Genomic DNA, 15,427 nt, shown 5'->3' on the forward strand with positions numbered 1-15,427 from the left:
GAGGATGCCGGGGAAGACAGTGATTGCCGGGCCTCCCGTGACGTCTGACCACACACCAGGCCTGAGGTTTCATCTGGTGGCTGTGGGTGCCTGTGGGGTGCCGGCCATACCACTCACCTTCGAACATGTCCACCATGCGGAAGAAGGCGAGAGAGAAGGAGGACTTCCCACTGCCGGTGCGACCGCAGATCCCAATCTGGAAAGAGAGGAGCAGGTAAGCTGCGAGGGCGCTGGGAGCCTGGGGGCGCCTGGCGCCTGTGGTGCTAGCTATGGGGGTGCGCGGGGCTGGGGGGTCCTAGCGCATCTCCTTGTCCCGGCTTTCTCACCAGCTTCTGCTTGGCCAGGGCTGGGCCCCGTGTTTGGACTTGTTTCCTGCAGTGGGTCCAGAGGGGGCTCCCATGGGGACCCGCAAGCAAGTGCAGGTGTAGATGCCCATTGGCCTGGGCCTGGGTGTGGGCCTGGCTGTGCCTGGTACTTGCTGCAGGAGAGTTGGGGGCACTAGTGTGTCTCTCTGTGCATGGGTGTGGCAGGAGGCCTGGGTGGCTGCGTGAGGTGTGCAGGATGTGTCTGTGCATCCCACCTTAAACTGGAGCCATCTCTGTCCGCATCGCTTCCTGGCCCTTGGGTACCAACAGAAACGACAATAAAGAACGAATACAGAGACAGAGATAGTGACAAAAAGATGGAAGGAGAGGGGCAGAGGCAGAGAGAGCAGAGTGGGAGTGAGGAAGAGGGAATCAGTCAGAGAGGCAGGGCAGAGGGCCAGACGGGGGTTCCCTCCCCGGGACAAGGTGGCCTCACACTCTGCCCCTAGACCCCTGCTCTGAAGCTCAGGAGGCAGTACTCTGGGACAGTCTGACCATTTGCAGGGGGCTTGGGGAGTGCTGACAAAGCCACTCGCACCAGGGGAGTCTGAGGTGTCCTCCTTGGTGAGTGAGTGAGGGCCGCAGGAGGAGAAGGGGAGAGGGAGGGAGGGGAGAGGTGGGCTGAGCCATGTCCAGTGAGGGGCCTGGGGGCTCTGAATGGGTGTGAGAACTGAAGGACCCTGGAGGGCCCCGAGGTGACTCTCTGGGTGGCCCGCCCGGTGCCCTCCGCCCTGACCTTCTGTCCTGGGGAGATGAGGGCGTTGACGTGCTTCAGCACGGGCTTCAGGGAGCTGTCGTAGCGCACACTCAGGTTCTGGATCTGGATCTTCCCTTGGTCCGGCCAGTTCTTGGGGATCAGCGAGGGTGCTGGGGGCCGGGCTGGGGGTCAGCCACCAGGCAAGGGCCACAGCTGGTATCCAGGAGTACCCTACCCCCAGGCTCCCTCCTGGTCCCCTCCACCCAAGCACACCCCTCCTCCTGGCCCTCTCCCCAGAAGCCCTCCTGCACCCCTCACCCAGCAGCCCCTCGTAGCTCTCTGCCTCCGTTTTCAGGAGCCCGTGGATGCGTTTCACGGCCCCCAGCTGGATCTCCATGTCCGCCAGGTTCCTCACCATCCAGTTGAGGTAGTTGGAGACCTGTGGGGAGTGAGCCAGTCACAGTCAGTGGCCACGTAGTCTATCCCTGGCCACCAGGATGCTCTGCTTATGGCTGAGGAGGGGCTTCTCCCCCACCCCCCGCAATATCGTTTGCTGCCCACTGGCTGGCTGTTCAGGTGGCCCTTCCCAGAGGCACAGGAAGGGTCACCGTGAATGAGCTCCTCGCCCACCCTCTGTCTGGGGCCTGGGCTCTCCTGCCTGCATGGTCCCTCTGGCATCAGACCCAAAGCAGCTTGGGGTAAGGCCCGGGGTGTCTCATGGGGGAGAGGTGCCCTGGGATTCCCTGCGTGTGGTTTCTGACCCCTCCCCTGACCTAGCCGCTGCCACTCACCATTAGGGCGTAGGTGAGGCCCAGGCCCACCAGGCCGGCAGAGAGCCCCCTGTGCAGGGAGTTGGAGATGGAGGTCACGGCCGCGATGAGGACCACACATGCACCAATGTACTCCTGTGGAGGGACGGGGCTGGCTTGGGCCCTCGGGGGCTGAAGCCACAGTGACTTCCCCCCTCGCCTTCAGAGCAGAGAGAAGCTCAGCTGAGACTCAACCCCAGCCCCAAACTCAGGTAAATGTCAGCACACACAGGAGGCCTGTGAAGGCCGGAGCTCCAGGAGACAGAGTGCACACAGCTATGTTCCCCCTGCTCCCCAGTCACCTGTACCTGTGTCTCACCAGCTGGTCCACACATGTACACAACATAAGTATCATATGACCTACACACTCATCACAGTTAAACACACACTTATTCTCACTATTCACACACACCTCAGATTCCCAGTCCCCAGGCAATAACATGGAGAAGAGGGGGCTCCGGTCAGACACCGGGAGGACCACCAGGGCTGGGAGAGGCAGGAGGCCTTGAAGACCTCCCCCCACCCACTGCGTGTGCACACGAGCTGGTGGTATTCCACACTCTTCCTACCCTCTGGTCCAGGTTTGGCCCTGGCTCTGCAGAGCTCCACACCCCTATCAGAACCCCCTGTCCTGGGGCCCGGGGTGGGGGTGGGTGGCACTTGCCATGCGGACTTCTAGCCATCTGTTGGCAGCCGTGAGGAAGAGGGAGGCGATGTTGTTAGAGTCTGTGTATTCGAGGAGCTTCTGCTGGAACCGGGCCTCGTACCTGGAGGGAGGATGATGGTCTGAGGCAATATCCTTGGTCCACATAGCCTGTGGGAACCTGCCCTGACACTCTAAGGTAGACGAGACCTCTCTGTACAAGGAACTCTGGTGGCTTCTTCCTGCCCCTGTGCCCTCATCACTTCCCTCCTGGGGTTACTACACATGGGTCTGCCTCCTCTTTCTGACCAGCCTGGGCTCCTGGCATCACTCTCCTTGGCCACCCCTCAGACCTGGCTGGCTTGGGCACTTGTTTGATGGTGAATAACGGAATGAATGAAAGTGGCTTCAGCGCTGGTCCCAGGGAGGCAGTGAGGGACTCAGAGGGACTCCAGACAAGCCTTGGTGGGCACTGGCTTTTCACTCCTGGAAGGTGTTTGTTCTGCTTCGGTTATTTCTGGGTGGAGGGCCTGTGATGCACTCTGTGTGTGAGGAGGGTAAAGGGAGTCTCTGAGGCGAGGAGCGTGCCTTTGCGCAGCACAGGCGGATGTGTGTGGGGTGATGTGGCTGAGGCGGGTGTGAAACCCTACGTCTGCAGGGCTCGATCAAGTGTGTGTGCAAGAGGTGTATGTGAGAGTGCAGGTGTGCGCGACGGGAGAGTCCACGGGGTGTGTGACCGTCTGCGGGGTGAGTGTGTGAGGGTGTGTGAGCTTCTGGGGCAGGTGTGTGATGGTGGAAAGAGCCCCAGCTTTGGGGCCATGTGGACCCAGGTTGGAGTCCGGCCCACTCCTTACTGGCTGTGTGTGTAGATGGAGACTCAGTTTCCTCATCAGATGGTAATAGTTCCTACAGGGCCTCTTCTCTTCATCTCAGTAGGGGCTGCATTATCTCTGGGTGCAGAGTTACTGCGATAGCACAGGTACAATGCCTAGTGCAGGGCCTGGCACTTGGCAAGTGCACAATCAATAAATGCTACTCAGCTCTCAACAGAGCAGGCTGCTGGGCAAAAGCCAATGAATTAAACACATCCAAGGGATGATTATAAAGTTCTTCATTCATTTATTTAAAAACCGTCCACTGAGTGCAATGTGTGTGTGTGTGGGGGGCGCACCTCGCTGGGCAGCAGTTCCCCTGGCCGACCACAGGCGTGGTCTGGGGCTGGTTACAGGATGCTGGGATTTACCCGGATCCTACTGAGAGGGTCTGGCTGCCCTAGGTCCAACCTCAAGACTTCAGGACACCAGTTGTAAGACAGACATCACCAATATCTAGAGTAGAGGGTAGGCCCGGGGGTGTGGAGGGGTCTGGAAGTTGAAGGAACTGGGGAAGTTCAGGCTTGAGAAGGGAACAGAGAGGAGACCCTAGAGTCATGTGTCAGGCTCCAAGGAGCATCCGGATGGGAGACAGCACAGGCTTGCAGGGGGCAGGGGATGACCAGGGAGCAGAGCCAAGACCGGAGTGGAGCTCAGTTTTACTCAGACAAGACCCCTAAGAGGCTCTCCCACTGGCCCCAGATGTCCCAGGGTGTGAACACCAGGGACCCGGGCATCTCTCCCTGGGCTGCAGCTGGACTTTGGGGGCTAGGGGAGAAGATATCAACCTCCTTGGACCCTCCCAGCTGGTCCTTGGGCCCTAGGGTTACTGTTGGACACAGGACTTGGTGTTGCATGCCTCCTGTCACACCCTGCACAGCTATGCCATCCTAAAAATAACCTGGACTCACTCTCTGGTTGAGGCTTAAATACCAGAGCCTAACTATCTGGGTCAGGGGTGTTTGACCTGTCTGGCTGGAGGAGAGATGCCCTAATATATTAGTCAGAGACGAATATAACAGCCCTACCACGCCCCAGGCAGCCTCAATGCTCCCGTCCACCCTAACATCACAACTCAGGATAGCAAGACGATAGCAGGGGCACTGAAGTTTTCAGAGCTTTCCTCCAGCCTGGTGAATCCTGTCCACCCTTTGAGTCCTAGCTCCATTGCCACCTCCTCTGTGAAGCCTTCCATGACTGCCCTCCCCTTGTGTGCTCCCACAGCTTGTGTCCTGCCAGGTGCTTTCAGAGTACCTGTCACATGGGTTGGTCCTGGCCTGCTCAAAGTCTGGACTGTAAGGGCCTCCAGGTCAAGAGCTCATCTGACTCATCTCTTTTTTAGCACCTGGCATGGGGCTTAGCACATGGTGCATGCTCAGTAAAGGTTGTTGAATGAATGAGCAGATTCAAGCCTGGGCTTCGACGGGCTTTACACAGAACAGTAATATAAGCTCTCTGAGCCTCAACCTCCTTGTCTGAGAAATGGGAATAATCACTGTCACTGCCTTGGAATGCAGGGCAGAGTGAATGAGATGGGCATGGAAAGAACTCGGCAGTGTTTGGCTTACAGGAGGTACATGCCATTGACTGTGAATCTAACCCATGATCCTTTGGTGTGCAGGCTGATGTGCTATCCACTGAACACCACTGGCCAGAGCTAGGAGATTCTCAAAGATGGCCTCATGCTTGCCCATATGACGTAAGGTCCTTTCTAGCATTGATATGTGAGTACTTGTCCCAGCCTTGTTTGTTCTGAAATTCTGCCTTAGGCCACAGGGGGTCTGGGCTTGGCTGTGGGGCTGAGGTTTTCCTCTCTGGATCATACAGTGGAGCCCACCTGTCCTGACCCTCCGGGGGGGCATCATCTGGGCCTTGGGTTTTGAGGAGGGGTTGGGAGATGTATGCCTTTGGCCTTCCTAAGTGGAGCCCTGAGAACTGAACCTCATGGCCTGTGACCCAGGCCCCGCCTCCCCCCCCCCCACCCCGCACCAAGCCATCCCTACCTCTACCCGCCCGCACCCCGGGGTGAATCTGGTACCTGAAGGCCCGGATGGTGATGAGGCCTTCCACAGTTTCAGCAAAGTGCGAGAGCAGGGGGAGCTGGGTGGTGTCATCCAGCTGCTGCAGGTCCCTGTGCCGGGGGAGCAGAGCGGGATGGTTAGGAGGGCAGGCTCCGGGCTCAGCCTGGGTCTGCATCCGAGCTCCACCCCTTTAACCGTGTGGACAAATGGCTTTGCCTCTCTAGAGCTCAGTCTCTCACCAGTCAATGATACCACCCCATCAAGCAGTTGCGAGGACTGGACAGCTCGTGTAAGTAAAGTGCTAAACCAGCTTGCTGGCACAGTCACTGCTATCCTGGGCATCACCTACCCCTCCTCTGTACCTCTGTCCCTGTGCTGCTGCTGCTGCCGCTGCTGCATAGCCTCTCCCTGCAGGGAGGCTGCGCAGGCACGGTTAGTTCCCTTGCACAGGTGAACAACCTGAACCCGAGACACCTCGTCAAAGGAACAGAAAGGCAACCCAAAAGCTTCCAGTCCCTCCCCAATAACCACAATAGATTTCAGCACATCACAGGTCAGGTCAGTCGCCAAAGAGCTCCTAGAGGGGGAAAGGCCAGCAGTTTCCATGGAAACAGAATTGCTCCTGCTCTCCACAGCTGCACCTTGACAGGCTGGGATGCAGAAAGCATCCTTCCTCCAGGGCCACAGTGGGTGCTAGGGGAACAGGGCAGTTACCCTGGCAGAGGAAATGCACTTTGTAGAACAGCTTTGTAGTGTTTAAACAGCCACCATGTTTTGTGAATGTCAGTGAACTATGGATACATTGTGGGTACTGGGGGATTCTGGACCAAACAGGCAAAACGCAATTTATACAAGTCTTGATCCTTTGGTCAAGGTAATTGAGGCCAAAATGTACCTAAATTTAATTATTACTATTGCTAATCAGCATTTTGACTCCAGTTTTTAAGCAACCTTTGCACTTGGGAAAGGTACATAGTATTTCTCACCATCACCCATAGTAAGAAATACATTTTATATCATAACACACCCCTATGCCACCCCAACAAAGCTTCCATGAAGCAAAGCTTACTGTTACTATGTGAATACGGTCTGATATTTTCCGTTTTATTTCTTTTCTTTTTAAACGCTGGTTATAATCTATGTACTGATTTCACAACCCATGGCTAGGTTGCCATTGGCATCTTGAGAAACGCTGGCCTAGAGGTTCTTTAAAATTGTCCCTACGATTCTTTGAATCTAGGAGTTAAACAGAATTGTTCCCAGAAAAAATTCCTAGGGAATGTTCTTAGAAAATTTTGAGGTGAAAAGAGGTATGTGTGGCTCCAAGGCCCCCGAGGGCAAATGTGATCTTGAGGCTGGTGGTGAGCAGCTCCCTGGTGAGGAGGCTCCTGACCCACATGGCTGGGATGCGTGGTTGCCATAGCACCCCTCACATCAGGTGCCCTCTGACTTCACGCGTCGTCGGCAATCTGCCTGGTCACTGGACTCATACAACCCCTTCTGAGACACATTTTGGCAAAATGAATGAAGGGCATAAGCATGCACATACTCCCCTGACCTAGCAGTCCCATTCCTGACCATAGCTCCCAAGGAAACAGTCCAGGTGTTAGCTGCAGCCTGTGTGCTGACACTTGCTTACATTAGGATAGTGGAATAGGAATACTTCATTTCCTTCATGTCTATTTTCCTTTTCACAGGGAACAAGACTCTACTACTTTCATGATAAAGACTAACCAGAGTACCAAACTGCCCATTGCAAAGCACCTCCCACCCCCCTCCCCACCCTCAACCTCGGAGGTTGACAAATGATGCCATCACCTGGACGCCACCCGGAAGTACTTCTGGATGAAGTAGCACACGATGGCCAGGGGCAGGAGGGCCACGAGGAACACAGGTGTGACGTAGGAGATGACGGCCAGGGCCGAGACACAGAGCAGGGTGGAGCGGCTCAGGCACTCCAGCGTGGATGGGATGTGCTGAGGGAGGGTGGGGAGGGAGGGGGAGGGGAGTTTCCATATTTGATGACCTTTAGTGAGTTACTTGCTGCCAGGTTTTGCTCTGTCACACTATTATAGGCACAGGTCTTATCTCTCCAGCTACACTGTGAGCTCCCTGAGGGCGGGAGGCAGGACTTGGCCTTCTCACTATCTAGTGCAATGGTAAATAAAGAACACAGGCTGAATCAAAATACATATTCTCCACAAAATCAGTGTGGCTCAGTGGTTGAGCATCGACCTATGAACCAGGAGGTCATGGTTAGATTCCTGGTTAGGGCATATGCCCGGATTTCAGGCTTGTTCCACAGTGTGGGGTGTGCAGGAGGCAGCCAATCAATGATTCTTTCTCACCATTGATGTTTCTATCTCTCTCTCCCTCTCCCTTCCTTTCTAAATCAATGAAAAGATATATTTTTTAAAAAAGCAGTCACCTTGGTTTGGAATATGTTGGAACCTTCCTAGAGTGAGCCAGGGGGCTCTTGGATGGAAGCCAACTGGATGTGGTTTCCCTCAGCCTTATTATGAGGGCCTTATAGGGGGGCGTGGGCAGCATTATAATCAGATTGGGGCCCACTGGGTTCCTCCCCCAGGGCCCAGGTCACCGAATCTGGGGAAGCCAGCAACAGACAGGGGCCTGGCCTCTCTCCAAACTGGAGGACTGGGTCACAGTCCTGTGTACCTGGTCGATGGTATTACAATCAGATGAAAATCTGTTCAGGATGCTTCCGAGGGGTGTGGTCTCAAAAAACCTAAGAGGCAACCAGAAGAAGTCCCTCATTTGTTTACTGATTTCTTTTCTGTTTATTGAACGAGGGTAGTTATTTCTTTCATTTTGGTGTCTCTGGAGTCATCCCTGGGGCTAACCTTTGCAGCTCTGTAGCCATCTGGCCTGAGTCCCTGAGAATTCTCGCAGCAGCCCAAAGGGGTGCTGGCCCCTCGCTGGCCTCTCTTACTATCAAGCCCATGTGTGACCCCTGCCACCTTCCTCAGCTGCTCCCCAGGCCTGACTCACTCAGCAGCTGTCCTCCCCGGGACATAGAGTCCTCTCCAAGGGACAACCAGTCAGGGGAACAGGGCCCCGGGGACAGCCTGTCAGCTGGCTGACCCTGCAAGGCCACTCTGTCTGTCATCACGCTAGCTGTGTCACAGAGCCAGCCTAACCCCAACCAGAGTGTTTCAGACCCCCAGATCTGAGACAAATAGAGGGTGTATAAACTTTGAGGACACCTCTCTGGACCACGGAGAGGCTGCAAAGTAAATAATGGAGCCAGATGGTGAGGTCTGGAATTGACAAGGGTGGGGCCAGATGACCTGCTGGCCTGTGGATTCTTAAGCCGAATTGGCTAGCCAGCTGGGCAGTGACTTCTTTTACACCAAGTGGTCTTTGGGGTTTTTGTCATTACAGAAGATTAGAGCAGCTACACCATGTGCCCAGTGTCAGAACCTGCAGGCTGGCGGAGGGAGGACAGAGAGGAGGAGAGCTGAACCCGTGGTTGGGGACAGGCAGATGGTACCTGCCTAGGGAAGGGAAACTAACGTTTACACAGAGCCTGCAGACCCTCACTTTGGAAGGCTATTGCGACAATTAGATGAGTGAACCATGTAAAATGCCTAGCACTGTGTCTGGCTGAATAAATGCCCATTCCCCTCTGTTTTCTGCACTGAGGAGGGCACTTTTACAAACACTGGAGGCTCCTTAAGTCATGCCCAACAGCTTGTGACAGAGATTGTATATCCCCATTTTACAGATGGGACAACTGAGGCCCACATGATAGTGACTTGCCCACAGCCCCAGCATGGTGGGGGAGAGGGGTACCTCATGGGAGCCAGGATGATCTGGTTCAGCAGGCTGCGGTGCAACTTCTTGGCCACCTTCAGCCCCGTCCACTCTACTGTGACAGATGTGACCAGGCAGAGCATGATGCCCAGGCTGCAGAGCACCGTGAACACCATGGCGTAGACAGACTGGTCAAGGGAGCATTCCTGGGCCAGGCAGAAAATGAGGCAGAGTCCCCGGGGTGTCTATGGTTCAGCCCCCTCTACCCCTGCCCCTCCCCCAGGCCCTTGCCCTGGGGCTGCTGGCCCCACCTGGCTGAGGGAGCAGTTCCTGGCCATGGGGCTCAGAGTCAGGGCACTGTCCGTCCACTTGGCCAGCCAGTAGTCAATGGCCACCAAGACCATGTGCTTGAGCAGCTGGGAGAAGATGAGCAGCGACAAGAGCAGGATGCCGGCAGAGGACAAATACTTGGCACAGGCTCTCCACGGGATCTTGGCGCGCTGGTGCAGCACCGACGACAGGTTGTCCTCCTCCTCACTCTCGGCGGCCTCCTCTGCAGGCCACAAGGACACACACTGTGGCTTCACATTTTACGGTCCTCTGAGGGTGGCGCAGGGGGCATGTTCTCCCCACTTACAGATGGGAAGACTCGGGCACACAGAGGAGAAAGGATAAAATCAAAGGCATACTATCTTACCACCCTCAGGACCGCAAACCTTAGCCTCCCAGGGAATGATTAGACCTCAGGCCATGATTTCACTCCCAGTCCCACTGTCTATACCTTCCTCCTCTTCTTCATCCTGCAGGAGGCCATCTCTCGAGGACATGGCCCGGGGCAGGCCCTGGGGTGGCTCTGGGACTTTTCTCTCCACGATGGTCTCCTGAAAGACAAATGGGGCCTGGCTAATGCCCTCAGGTGTGCAGAGGGGAAAAGAGAGGATGGGAGCAACTACTCCTGGTAATGAACAGTGTCAATTTCCAGGTTGCCCCTGCCTCTAGAAGGGTCCAGAGGGACACATATTTGTACTGTCTTGTCTCTCTCTGTCTTTTTAAAAAATTATTATTTATTGTTGAAAGTATTACATATATCCCCTTCCCCCCCCCATTGACCAACTACAGCCCCCCATCCCCTAACCCCCCTGCTGCCTTCTCCATCAGCTAACAGCATCCCAAAGTCCCTGGGGGAGACACCTCTCCCCTATTCTTAGTCTTTGTGATATGGGAGAGCTGGCAATTCTCCCTGGCTCCAGGGGTGGGCATATGACACCATACTGGCCAATATTCCATATCCTTGGCCACAGTGATTTGTTCAGAGGTGGGAACATGACCAAACTGGACCAATGAGTGTCAGCCCTGGGACTTTTGCTAAACAATCCTGAAAGAGGCACTCTCTTTCTGACAGCTGTTGATCTGTGAGAATGTAAACCTCAAACTGCCAAAGGCCCTCACTGTTACCATGGGAATGAAGCCAGTGTGAGGGGAGCAGAGCCAAGGGATGGGGAGAAACAGACCCCTGGTGACATTGTTTAACTGCCTGGATCCAGCTCTATCTGAAGTTATGATACCCCTGGACTTCCTGGTTTCATGAGTCAATAAATTCTTACTCCCTCCCCCCCCCCCTTTTTTTTTTTTGCTTAGTCAGTTTGAATTGATTTTCTGAAACTCTGTAAAGTAAATGGTATCTGACTATCTCAGGATAAGGGGAGGTCATCCTCCTGATTCTGCCTTGGGTAGTGGGCACAGATACTGTTCATCCTCTGACAGGAGCAAGTTTACACTCCGCTCTCGCATCTGTCCTTTGGGGGGTTTCCTGGGACCAGCGAGGGCAGGAAGGCCTTTATGAGGTTAGGTCTAGCAGAACCTTCTTCTCAGGGGGTGGCTGCTTGGTCCAAGGATATACCCACCTTCTCCAGCTCTTGGTCCTGCCGGTTCATGAGCGTCTTCCAGTGCTCAAAGAGCTGGCACTCAGACCTCTGGAAGTCCTTGAGCGTGCCCTCCCTCTGGATGGTGCCATCCTTCATGGCAATGATCTGGAAAGGCAGTGACAAACCCTGCTGAGGGCTGGCTGGGGATGTGGAGTGGAGGTCACACCACGCCTGACTGAGGATTCAGAGGTGGGCATATACATCCTTTTCCCACCACAAATGGCCTCTGTTTTTCCCACAGCAGCAAGCTGGTAGTGATAACCTACCCTCACCAACACACCCAGGATTTAGGGTTTGGTACATCTGGGGGGGGTGAGTAATTCTCAATGGTTGCCCATGGGTGATAGGAGGGTTTGCAGAGCAACTTCGTGCATCCTGGTCAAGCTGCCTGGTTATCAGCAAGGCAGCCGTGGCAGCTGTTTTTGTACACTTAATGGGCTCATTGCACTCTACCCTTAGCTCCTCCTGAAGGCAGGTCTGAGAGGTTCCACCAGCTTTGGCAAAGCACCTGTTGGCTTAAATGTGTGGCCACGCCTCTTTGAAATCAATAAAACTTATTTTATTTGTGATACTCAGTGTTTCACACTCACATGGACTCGTGATTAATTTAGACACCTACCCCTGCTCCTCTTACCCCCAAACACCCCCAGGGGGCTTAGGGAGGAGTGCTGGGAGTCCTATCCACTGATTTTCCAATAAACCAGGCACCTCCATGCTTCTCTTCTTTGGATTAAGGATTGTCCTGCAATCTCGTCAAGGTGACCATGGAAACTCAGACATGAACCTGCACCTGTTTTAATAACTTTTTCTTTTTTTAACTTGGACTTTTCCCCCTTTTTCCTAGTGGAGGGAGGGTCTCGCTACATGTAGAAGGGAGACTTATTTAGGGGGAATTAGAAGGGCCAATTGGCACAGGCAGACCTGAAGGTTAGGGAGGACCTCAATTGTCAGGGGCAGCTCTGAGTAGGGTTTAGGCAAAGCCCAAATGTCAAAAGTCACATGATTTCCATCTTAAAAACTAAGTGTTTTCCAATGAATTAAAAAGGAACTATGTGTAGATGTTGAGGGGTATGTGGATTTAGTTAAATGTGGGGTTTACAAAATTGCATCCACCGATAATGAAGTCCTGTTACTACTGCTATCATTTGTTTCCAGATGGGAAAACTAAGGCACAAAGAGGGGAAAGAATAAAATCAACTTGAATCTGACCCACGAGATGGCAAGAAGCTGGTTTTCCCATCCAGTGGGCATCCCAAAGGCCAGGGGGATGAGCTATTTAACTGAGCAGGATGCAGAAGGTAGGAACTGAATGTCTACTGATTTCTGAGATGTCTCAGTGCCAGCCCTTGTGGTACCCAGGCCAGGATGGGGAATGCCTGCAGCTCTAGGTGACAGCAAACCCTTGGGCTGTGCAGGTCTCCCTGATCTGCGCAGCCTGCATGAAGCCATCCAGTGCTGATCTCTTCTGCTTGGTGGCCCTCAGACACTGCTATGAGACATCTCATTAACTTCTTGGAAGAAGTCAGACTGCCTCTCCCACCTCAGCCCCCCGCAGCTTGATGTCCCTGTGGCCCCTCACCCAGTCTGCGTGAGGCAGGTATTGTAGCTTGTGGGTCACTAGGACCACTGTCCTCTTATCGTCTCTGAGGAGCTCGAGGATCCCGGCCTGCATCAGGTGGTCACTCAGGTGGACATCCAGAGCTGAGAAGGGGTCATCCTGGACAGAGAGGAGAAGGTAGGGGCAAGTGTAAAGGGAGGGGGTGACAGTGAGTACAAAAACCAGCTGAGTTATATCAGCTCTGGTCTCAGGGCTAATTAGCTGTGTGGTCTTGGACAATGTCCCTCAGCTCTCTGGGCCTCAGTTGCCTCATCTTTAAAATGGGGCTGTTATCAGTTATCATTCTCAAACAGTGGTTCCCCATAGTCTATGAAGCCTGAATTCCTTAGCGTGGGAACCCAGGCCTTTACAACCTGCTCAGTCTTCCTTTCACTGCTCATCTGTCTTCCCCAACTTCTCTACACTTCAGGTTTCCAGGGAACTTACAATTCCAGGCATTTGTCTACTCTGTTCCCTCTGCCTGGAGTCTGATGTGCCTTTTGTCTGCCTGGCGAACTCCTACTCATCCTTCAGTGTTCCACCCAAGCAATGGCTCTTCCTGAGTCCTTTCCTGACTCCCACACCTAGCCTCTTCTCCTCACTGTTCCAGCGATACCCTGCCCAAAGCCAGATCTGGTAGTTATTTATATGAGGCCCCTAAGATCTGAGACCCTCCTTCCCCACCCAAAGAAAACTGAGACCTCCTTGTGCCTGGTACAGAGTAGTACCTTAATAAAGTTTGCTGAAATAAACGAAAATATCCACTTTATTTCTCACTAACAAGGTTGTTTAAAGTTCACATGGGATCCTGAATGAGACAGTGATGGCGAACCTCTGACACGCATGTCAGCACTAAATATTTAGCTTTTGGTTTATTAAATACAATTATATATAACAATTATACATTTATGTTATTTAAACTATAAATATCGCGAAATAATGTTTTTTCCTCAAAGTGACACACTACCCAAGTTATGCTCAGTTTTTTGGTGAAGTTTGACACACCAAGCTCAAAAGGTTGCCCATCACTGATTACTAGGACTTTGTGAAGTGCTGTACATGAGTCAGTTACAGACTGTGAACCTTACATAGTGACATGTGTTTAGTAGGGAGTGTTTATGTGTATTGTGGAGAAGAGAGAATAAAGCTGGGATCAGAGACTCGAGGTTCCTCTTCTAATTCTCACTCTAAATGGCCCCCTCTTTCCTTTTGTTTAACTGACCCACACTCCAAGGCCCTCCTCCAGGAAGCCTTCCCTGATTACTCTAGTCCTCACAGCTGTCTTCCTGGCGAACTCCTACTCATCCTTCAGTGTTCCACCCAAGCAATGGCTCTTCCTGAGTCCTTTCCTGACTCCCACACCTAGCCTCTTCTCCTCACTGTTCCAGCGATACCCTGCCACACAATTTGACTCTCAGCTGGGCTGAGCTCTGCCTCCCTATCTGCACCTTTGAGGCCAGTGGTTTTTCAGTATCAACCAAGGCACCTAACAAAGAACTTGGCATGAAGTAGGACAGGGATAGCCAAGAAGTTTGATCTCATGTCTGATGGCTAGTGGTTACCCAGAATACTGTGTTGAGAAGGATTCTGAGGACAAGTTAAGTTTCTGTGGGAAAAAATTCTGTGAGCAACTAGCAATGTCTGCTGTGGGCACAAGATGGGAAGTGGCAGCACACATTCAATGTACTCGTCATTCTCATAGTCAGGCTAAGTACGTACTGATAGGTTGGGCTCTCTTACAGAGACGTGGCCTGTAACTACTACTTGCCTTCCCTCATGGCTACTGCGGAGCTCAGTGTGAATTCCACAGTGGGTCACTTGCACTATCCTTGTCTCAGTTTCCCCATTAATAAGATGAATAAGTAATATATTTCTGGCAGGAGAAGTTTGCTCCTGGTGATGGTGATGGTGATGGTGTTTGTGTGTGTGTGTGTGTGTGTGTGTAGGCATGTGTGTGTAGGCAATGAGCCAGGGAGGCAAGCCAGACACGAGGGCCCCTAGGGAGGTGCTGGCTGGTGCACTCACCAGGAAGACGACGTTGGTATGCTGGTAGAGGGCTCGGGCCACGCTGATTCGCTGGCGCTGACCACCAGACAGGTTGATGCCCTGTCACCAAAGGGGAAGAAAGGTCACGCCCTCATAGCCCTTCAGGAGAGACTGTCCTTGCATCTACTCGACTGTGAGCTCTCTGGGATAGAGGCCTGGCTCCGTCCATCTCTTTGTCCCCCCTCACTGTGCAGAGAGAAGGCACTTGTATATGTTCACTGAATTCAGTGGGAAGTGGGGCATATAATCTCCAAGTCTTGGATGAGTCATCATATAGGTGCTAGGGACCATCTGACCCGTGAAAACCAAGACAGAGGATGTAGGGGTTTCATTATATGCAAGGAGGATGGCCACTGGAGAATCCTGTTGTCTAAGCTGTGGAGGAGGGGCCCCGCCTGCGGAGTGAACAGAAAGAGCATAACCCTAAGCCTAGCACAGTGCTGTGGGAGCTCCCCGTATATCCTCGGGGCCTGAATGAAGATGTCAGTCATCTCCAGCCTGGGAAGGTGGTAAGCTCTCTGCACCAAGCAAGGCTGAAAAAACTTGCCATGGACAGCCACCAGCCTGGGTTCAAGGAGATGCTTTTGACCCCATTGCAGGAAGCTCTGCAGCTTCATCCTCTCTTATTTCCCAGGTAGCTGTTCTCCATGACAAGGATCTGGGACTTGGTGGTGGTGA

General features: G+C 53.3%; 1 protein-coding gene across 4 annotated transcripts in view; it reads right to left on the reverse strand.

Annotated features, from left to right (window-relative positions):
- The window catches only part of ABCC8 (ATP binding cassette subfamily C member 8), a 71,827-nt gene that overhangs the window by 2,755 nt on the left and 53,645 nt on the right, over window positions 1-15,427 (reverse strand). For all 4 annotated transcript variants that reach the window (XM_028156784.2, XM_028156783.2, XM_008149009.2 and 1 more), the window contains exons 21-34: window positions 14,729-14,809; window positions 12,686-12,823; window positions 11,086-11,211; window positions 9,963-10,062; window positions 9,493-9,734; window positions 9,221-9,387; window positions 8,084-8,153; window positions 7,226-7,383; window positions 5,425-5,517; window positions 2,536-2,638; window positions 1,854-1,967; window positions 1,381-1,501; window positions 1,102-1,232; window positions 118-196 (exon numbers count right to left, since the gene is read on the reverse strand). In XM_028156784.2, the coding sequence (XP_028012585.2) occupies window positions 118-196; window positions 1,102-1,232; window positions 1,381-1,501; window positions 1,854-1,967; window positions 2,536-2,638; window positions 5,425-5,517; window positions 7,226-7,383; window positions 8,084-8,153; window positions 9,221-9,387; window positions 9,493-9,734; window positions 9,963-10,062; window positions 11,086-11,211; window positions 12,686-12,823; window positions 14,729-14,809 (1,723 nt within the window). The remainder of the gene's footprint in view (window positions 1-117; window positions 197-1,101; window positions 1,233-1,380; window positions 1,502-1,853; window positions 1,968-2,535; window positions 2,639-5,424; window positions 5,518-7,225; window positions 7,384-8,083; window positions 8,154-9,220; window positions 9,388-9,492; window positions 9,735-9,962; window positions 10,063-11,085; window positions 11,212-12,685; window positions 12,824-14,728; window positions 14,810-15,427) is intronic.

Source organism: Eptesicus fuscus, chromosome 13 (genome assembly GCF_027574615.1).
Source record: "Eptesicus fuscus isolate TK198812 chromosome 13, DD_ASM_mEF_20220401, whole genome shotgun sequence".
In the NCBI taxonomy this organism is placed as follows: Eukaryota; Metazoa; Chordata; class Mammalia; order Chiroptera; family Vespertilionidae; genus Eptesicus; species Eptesicus fuscus.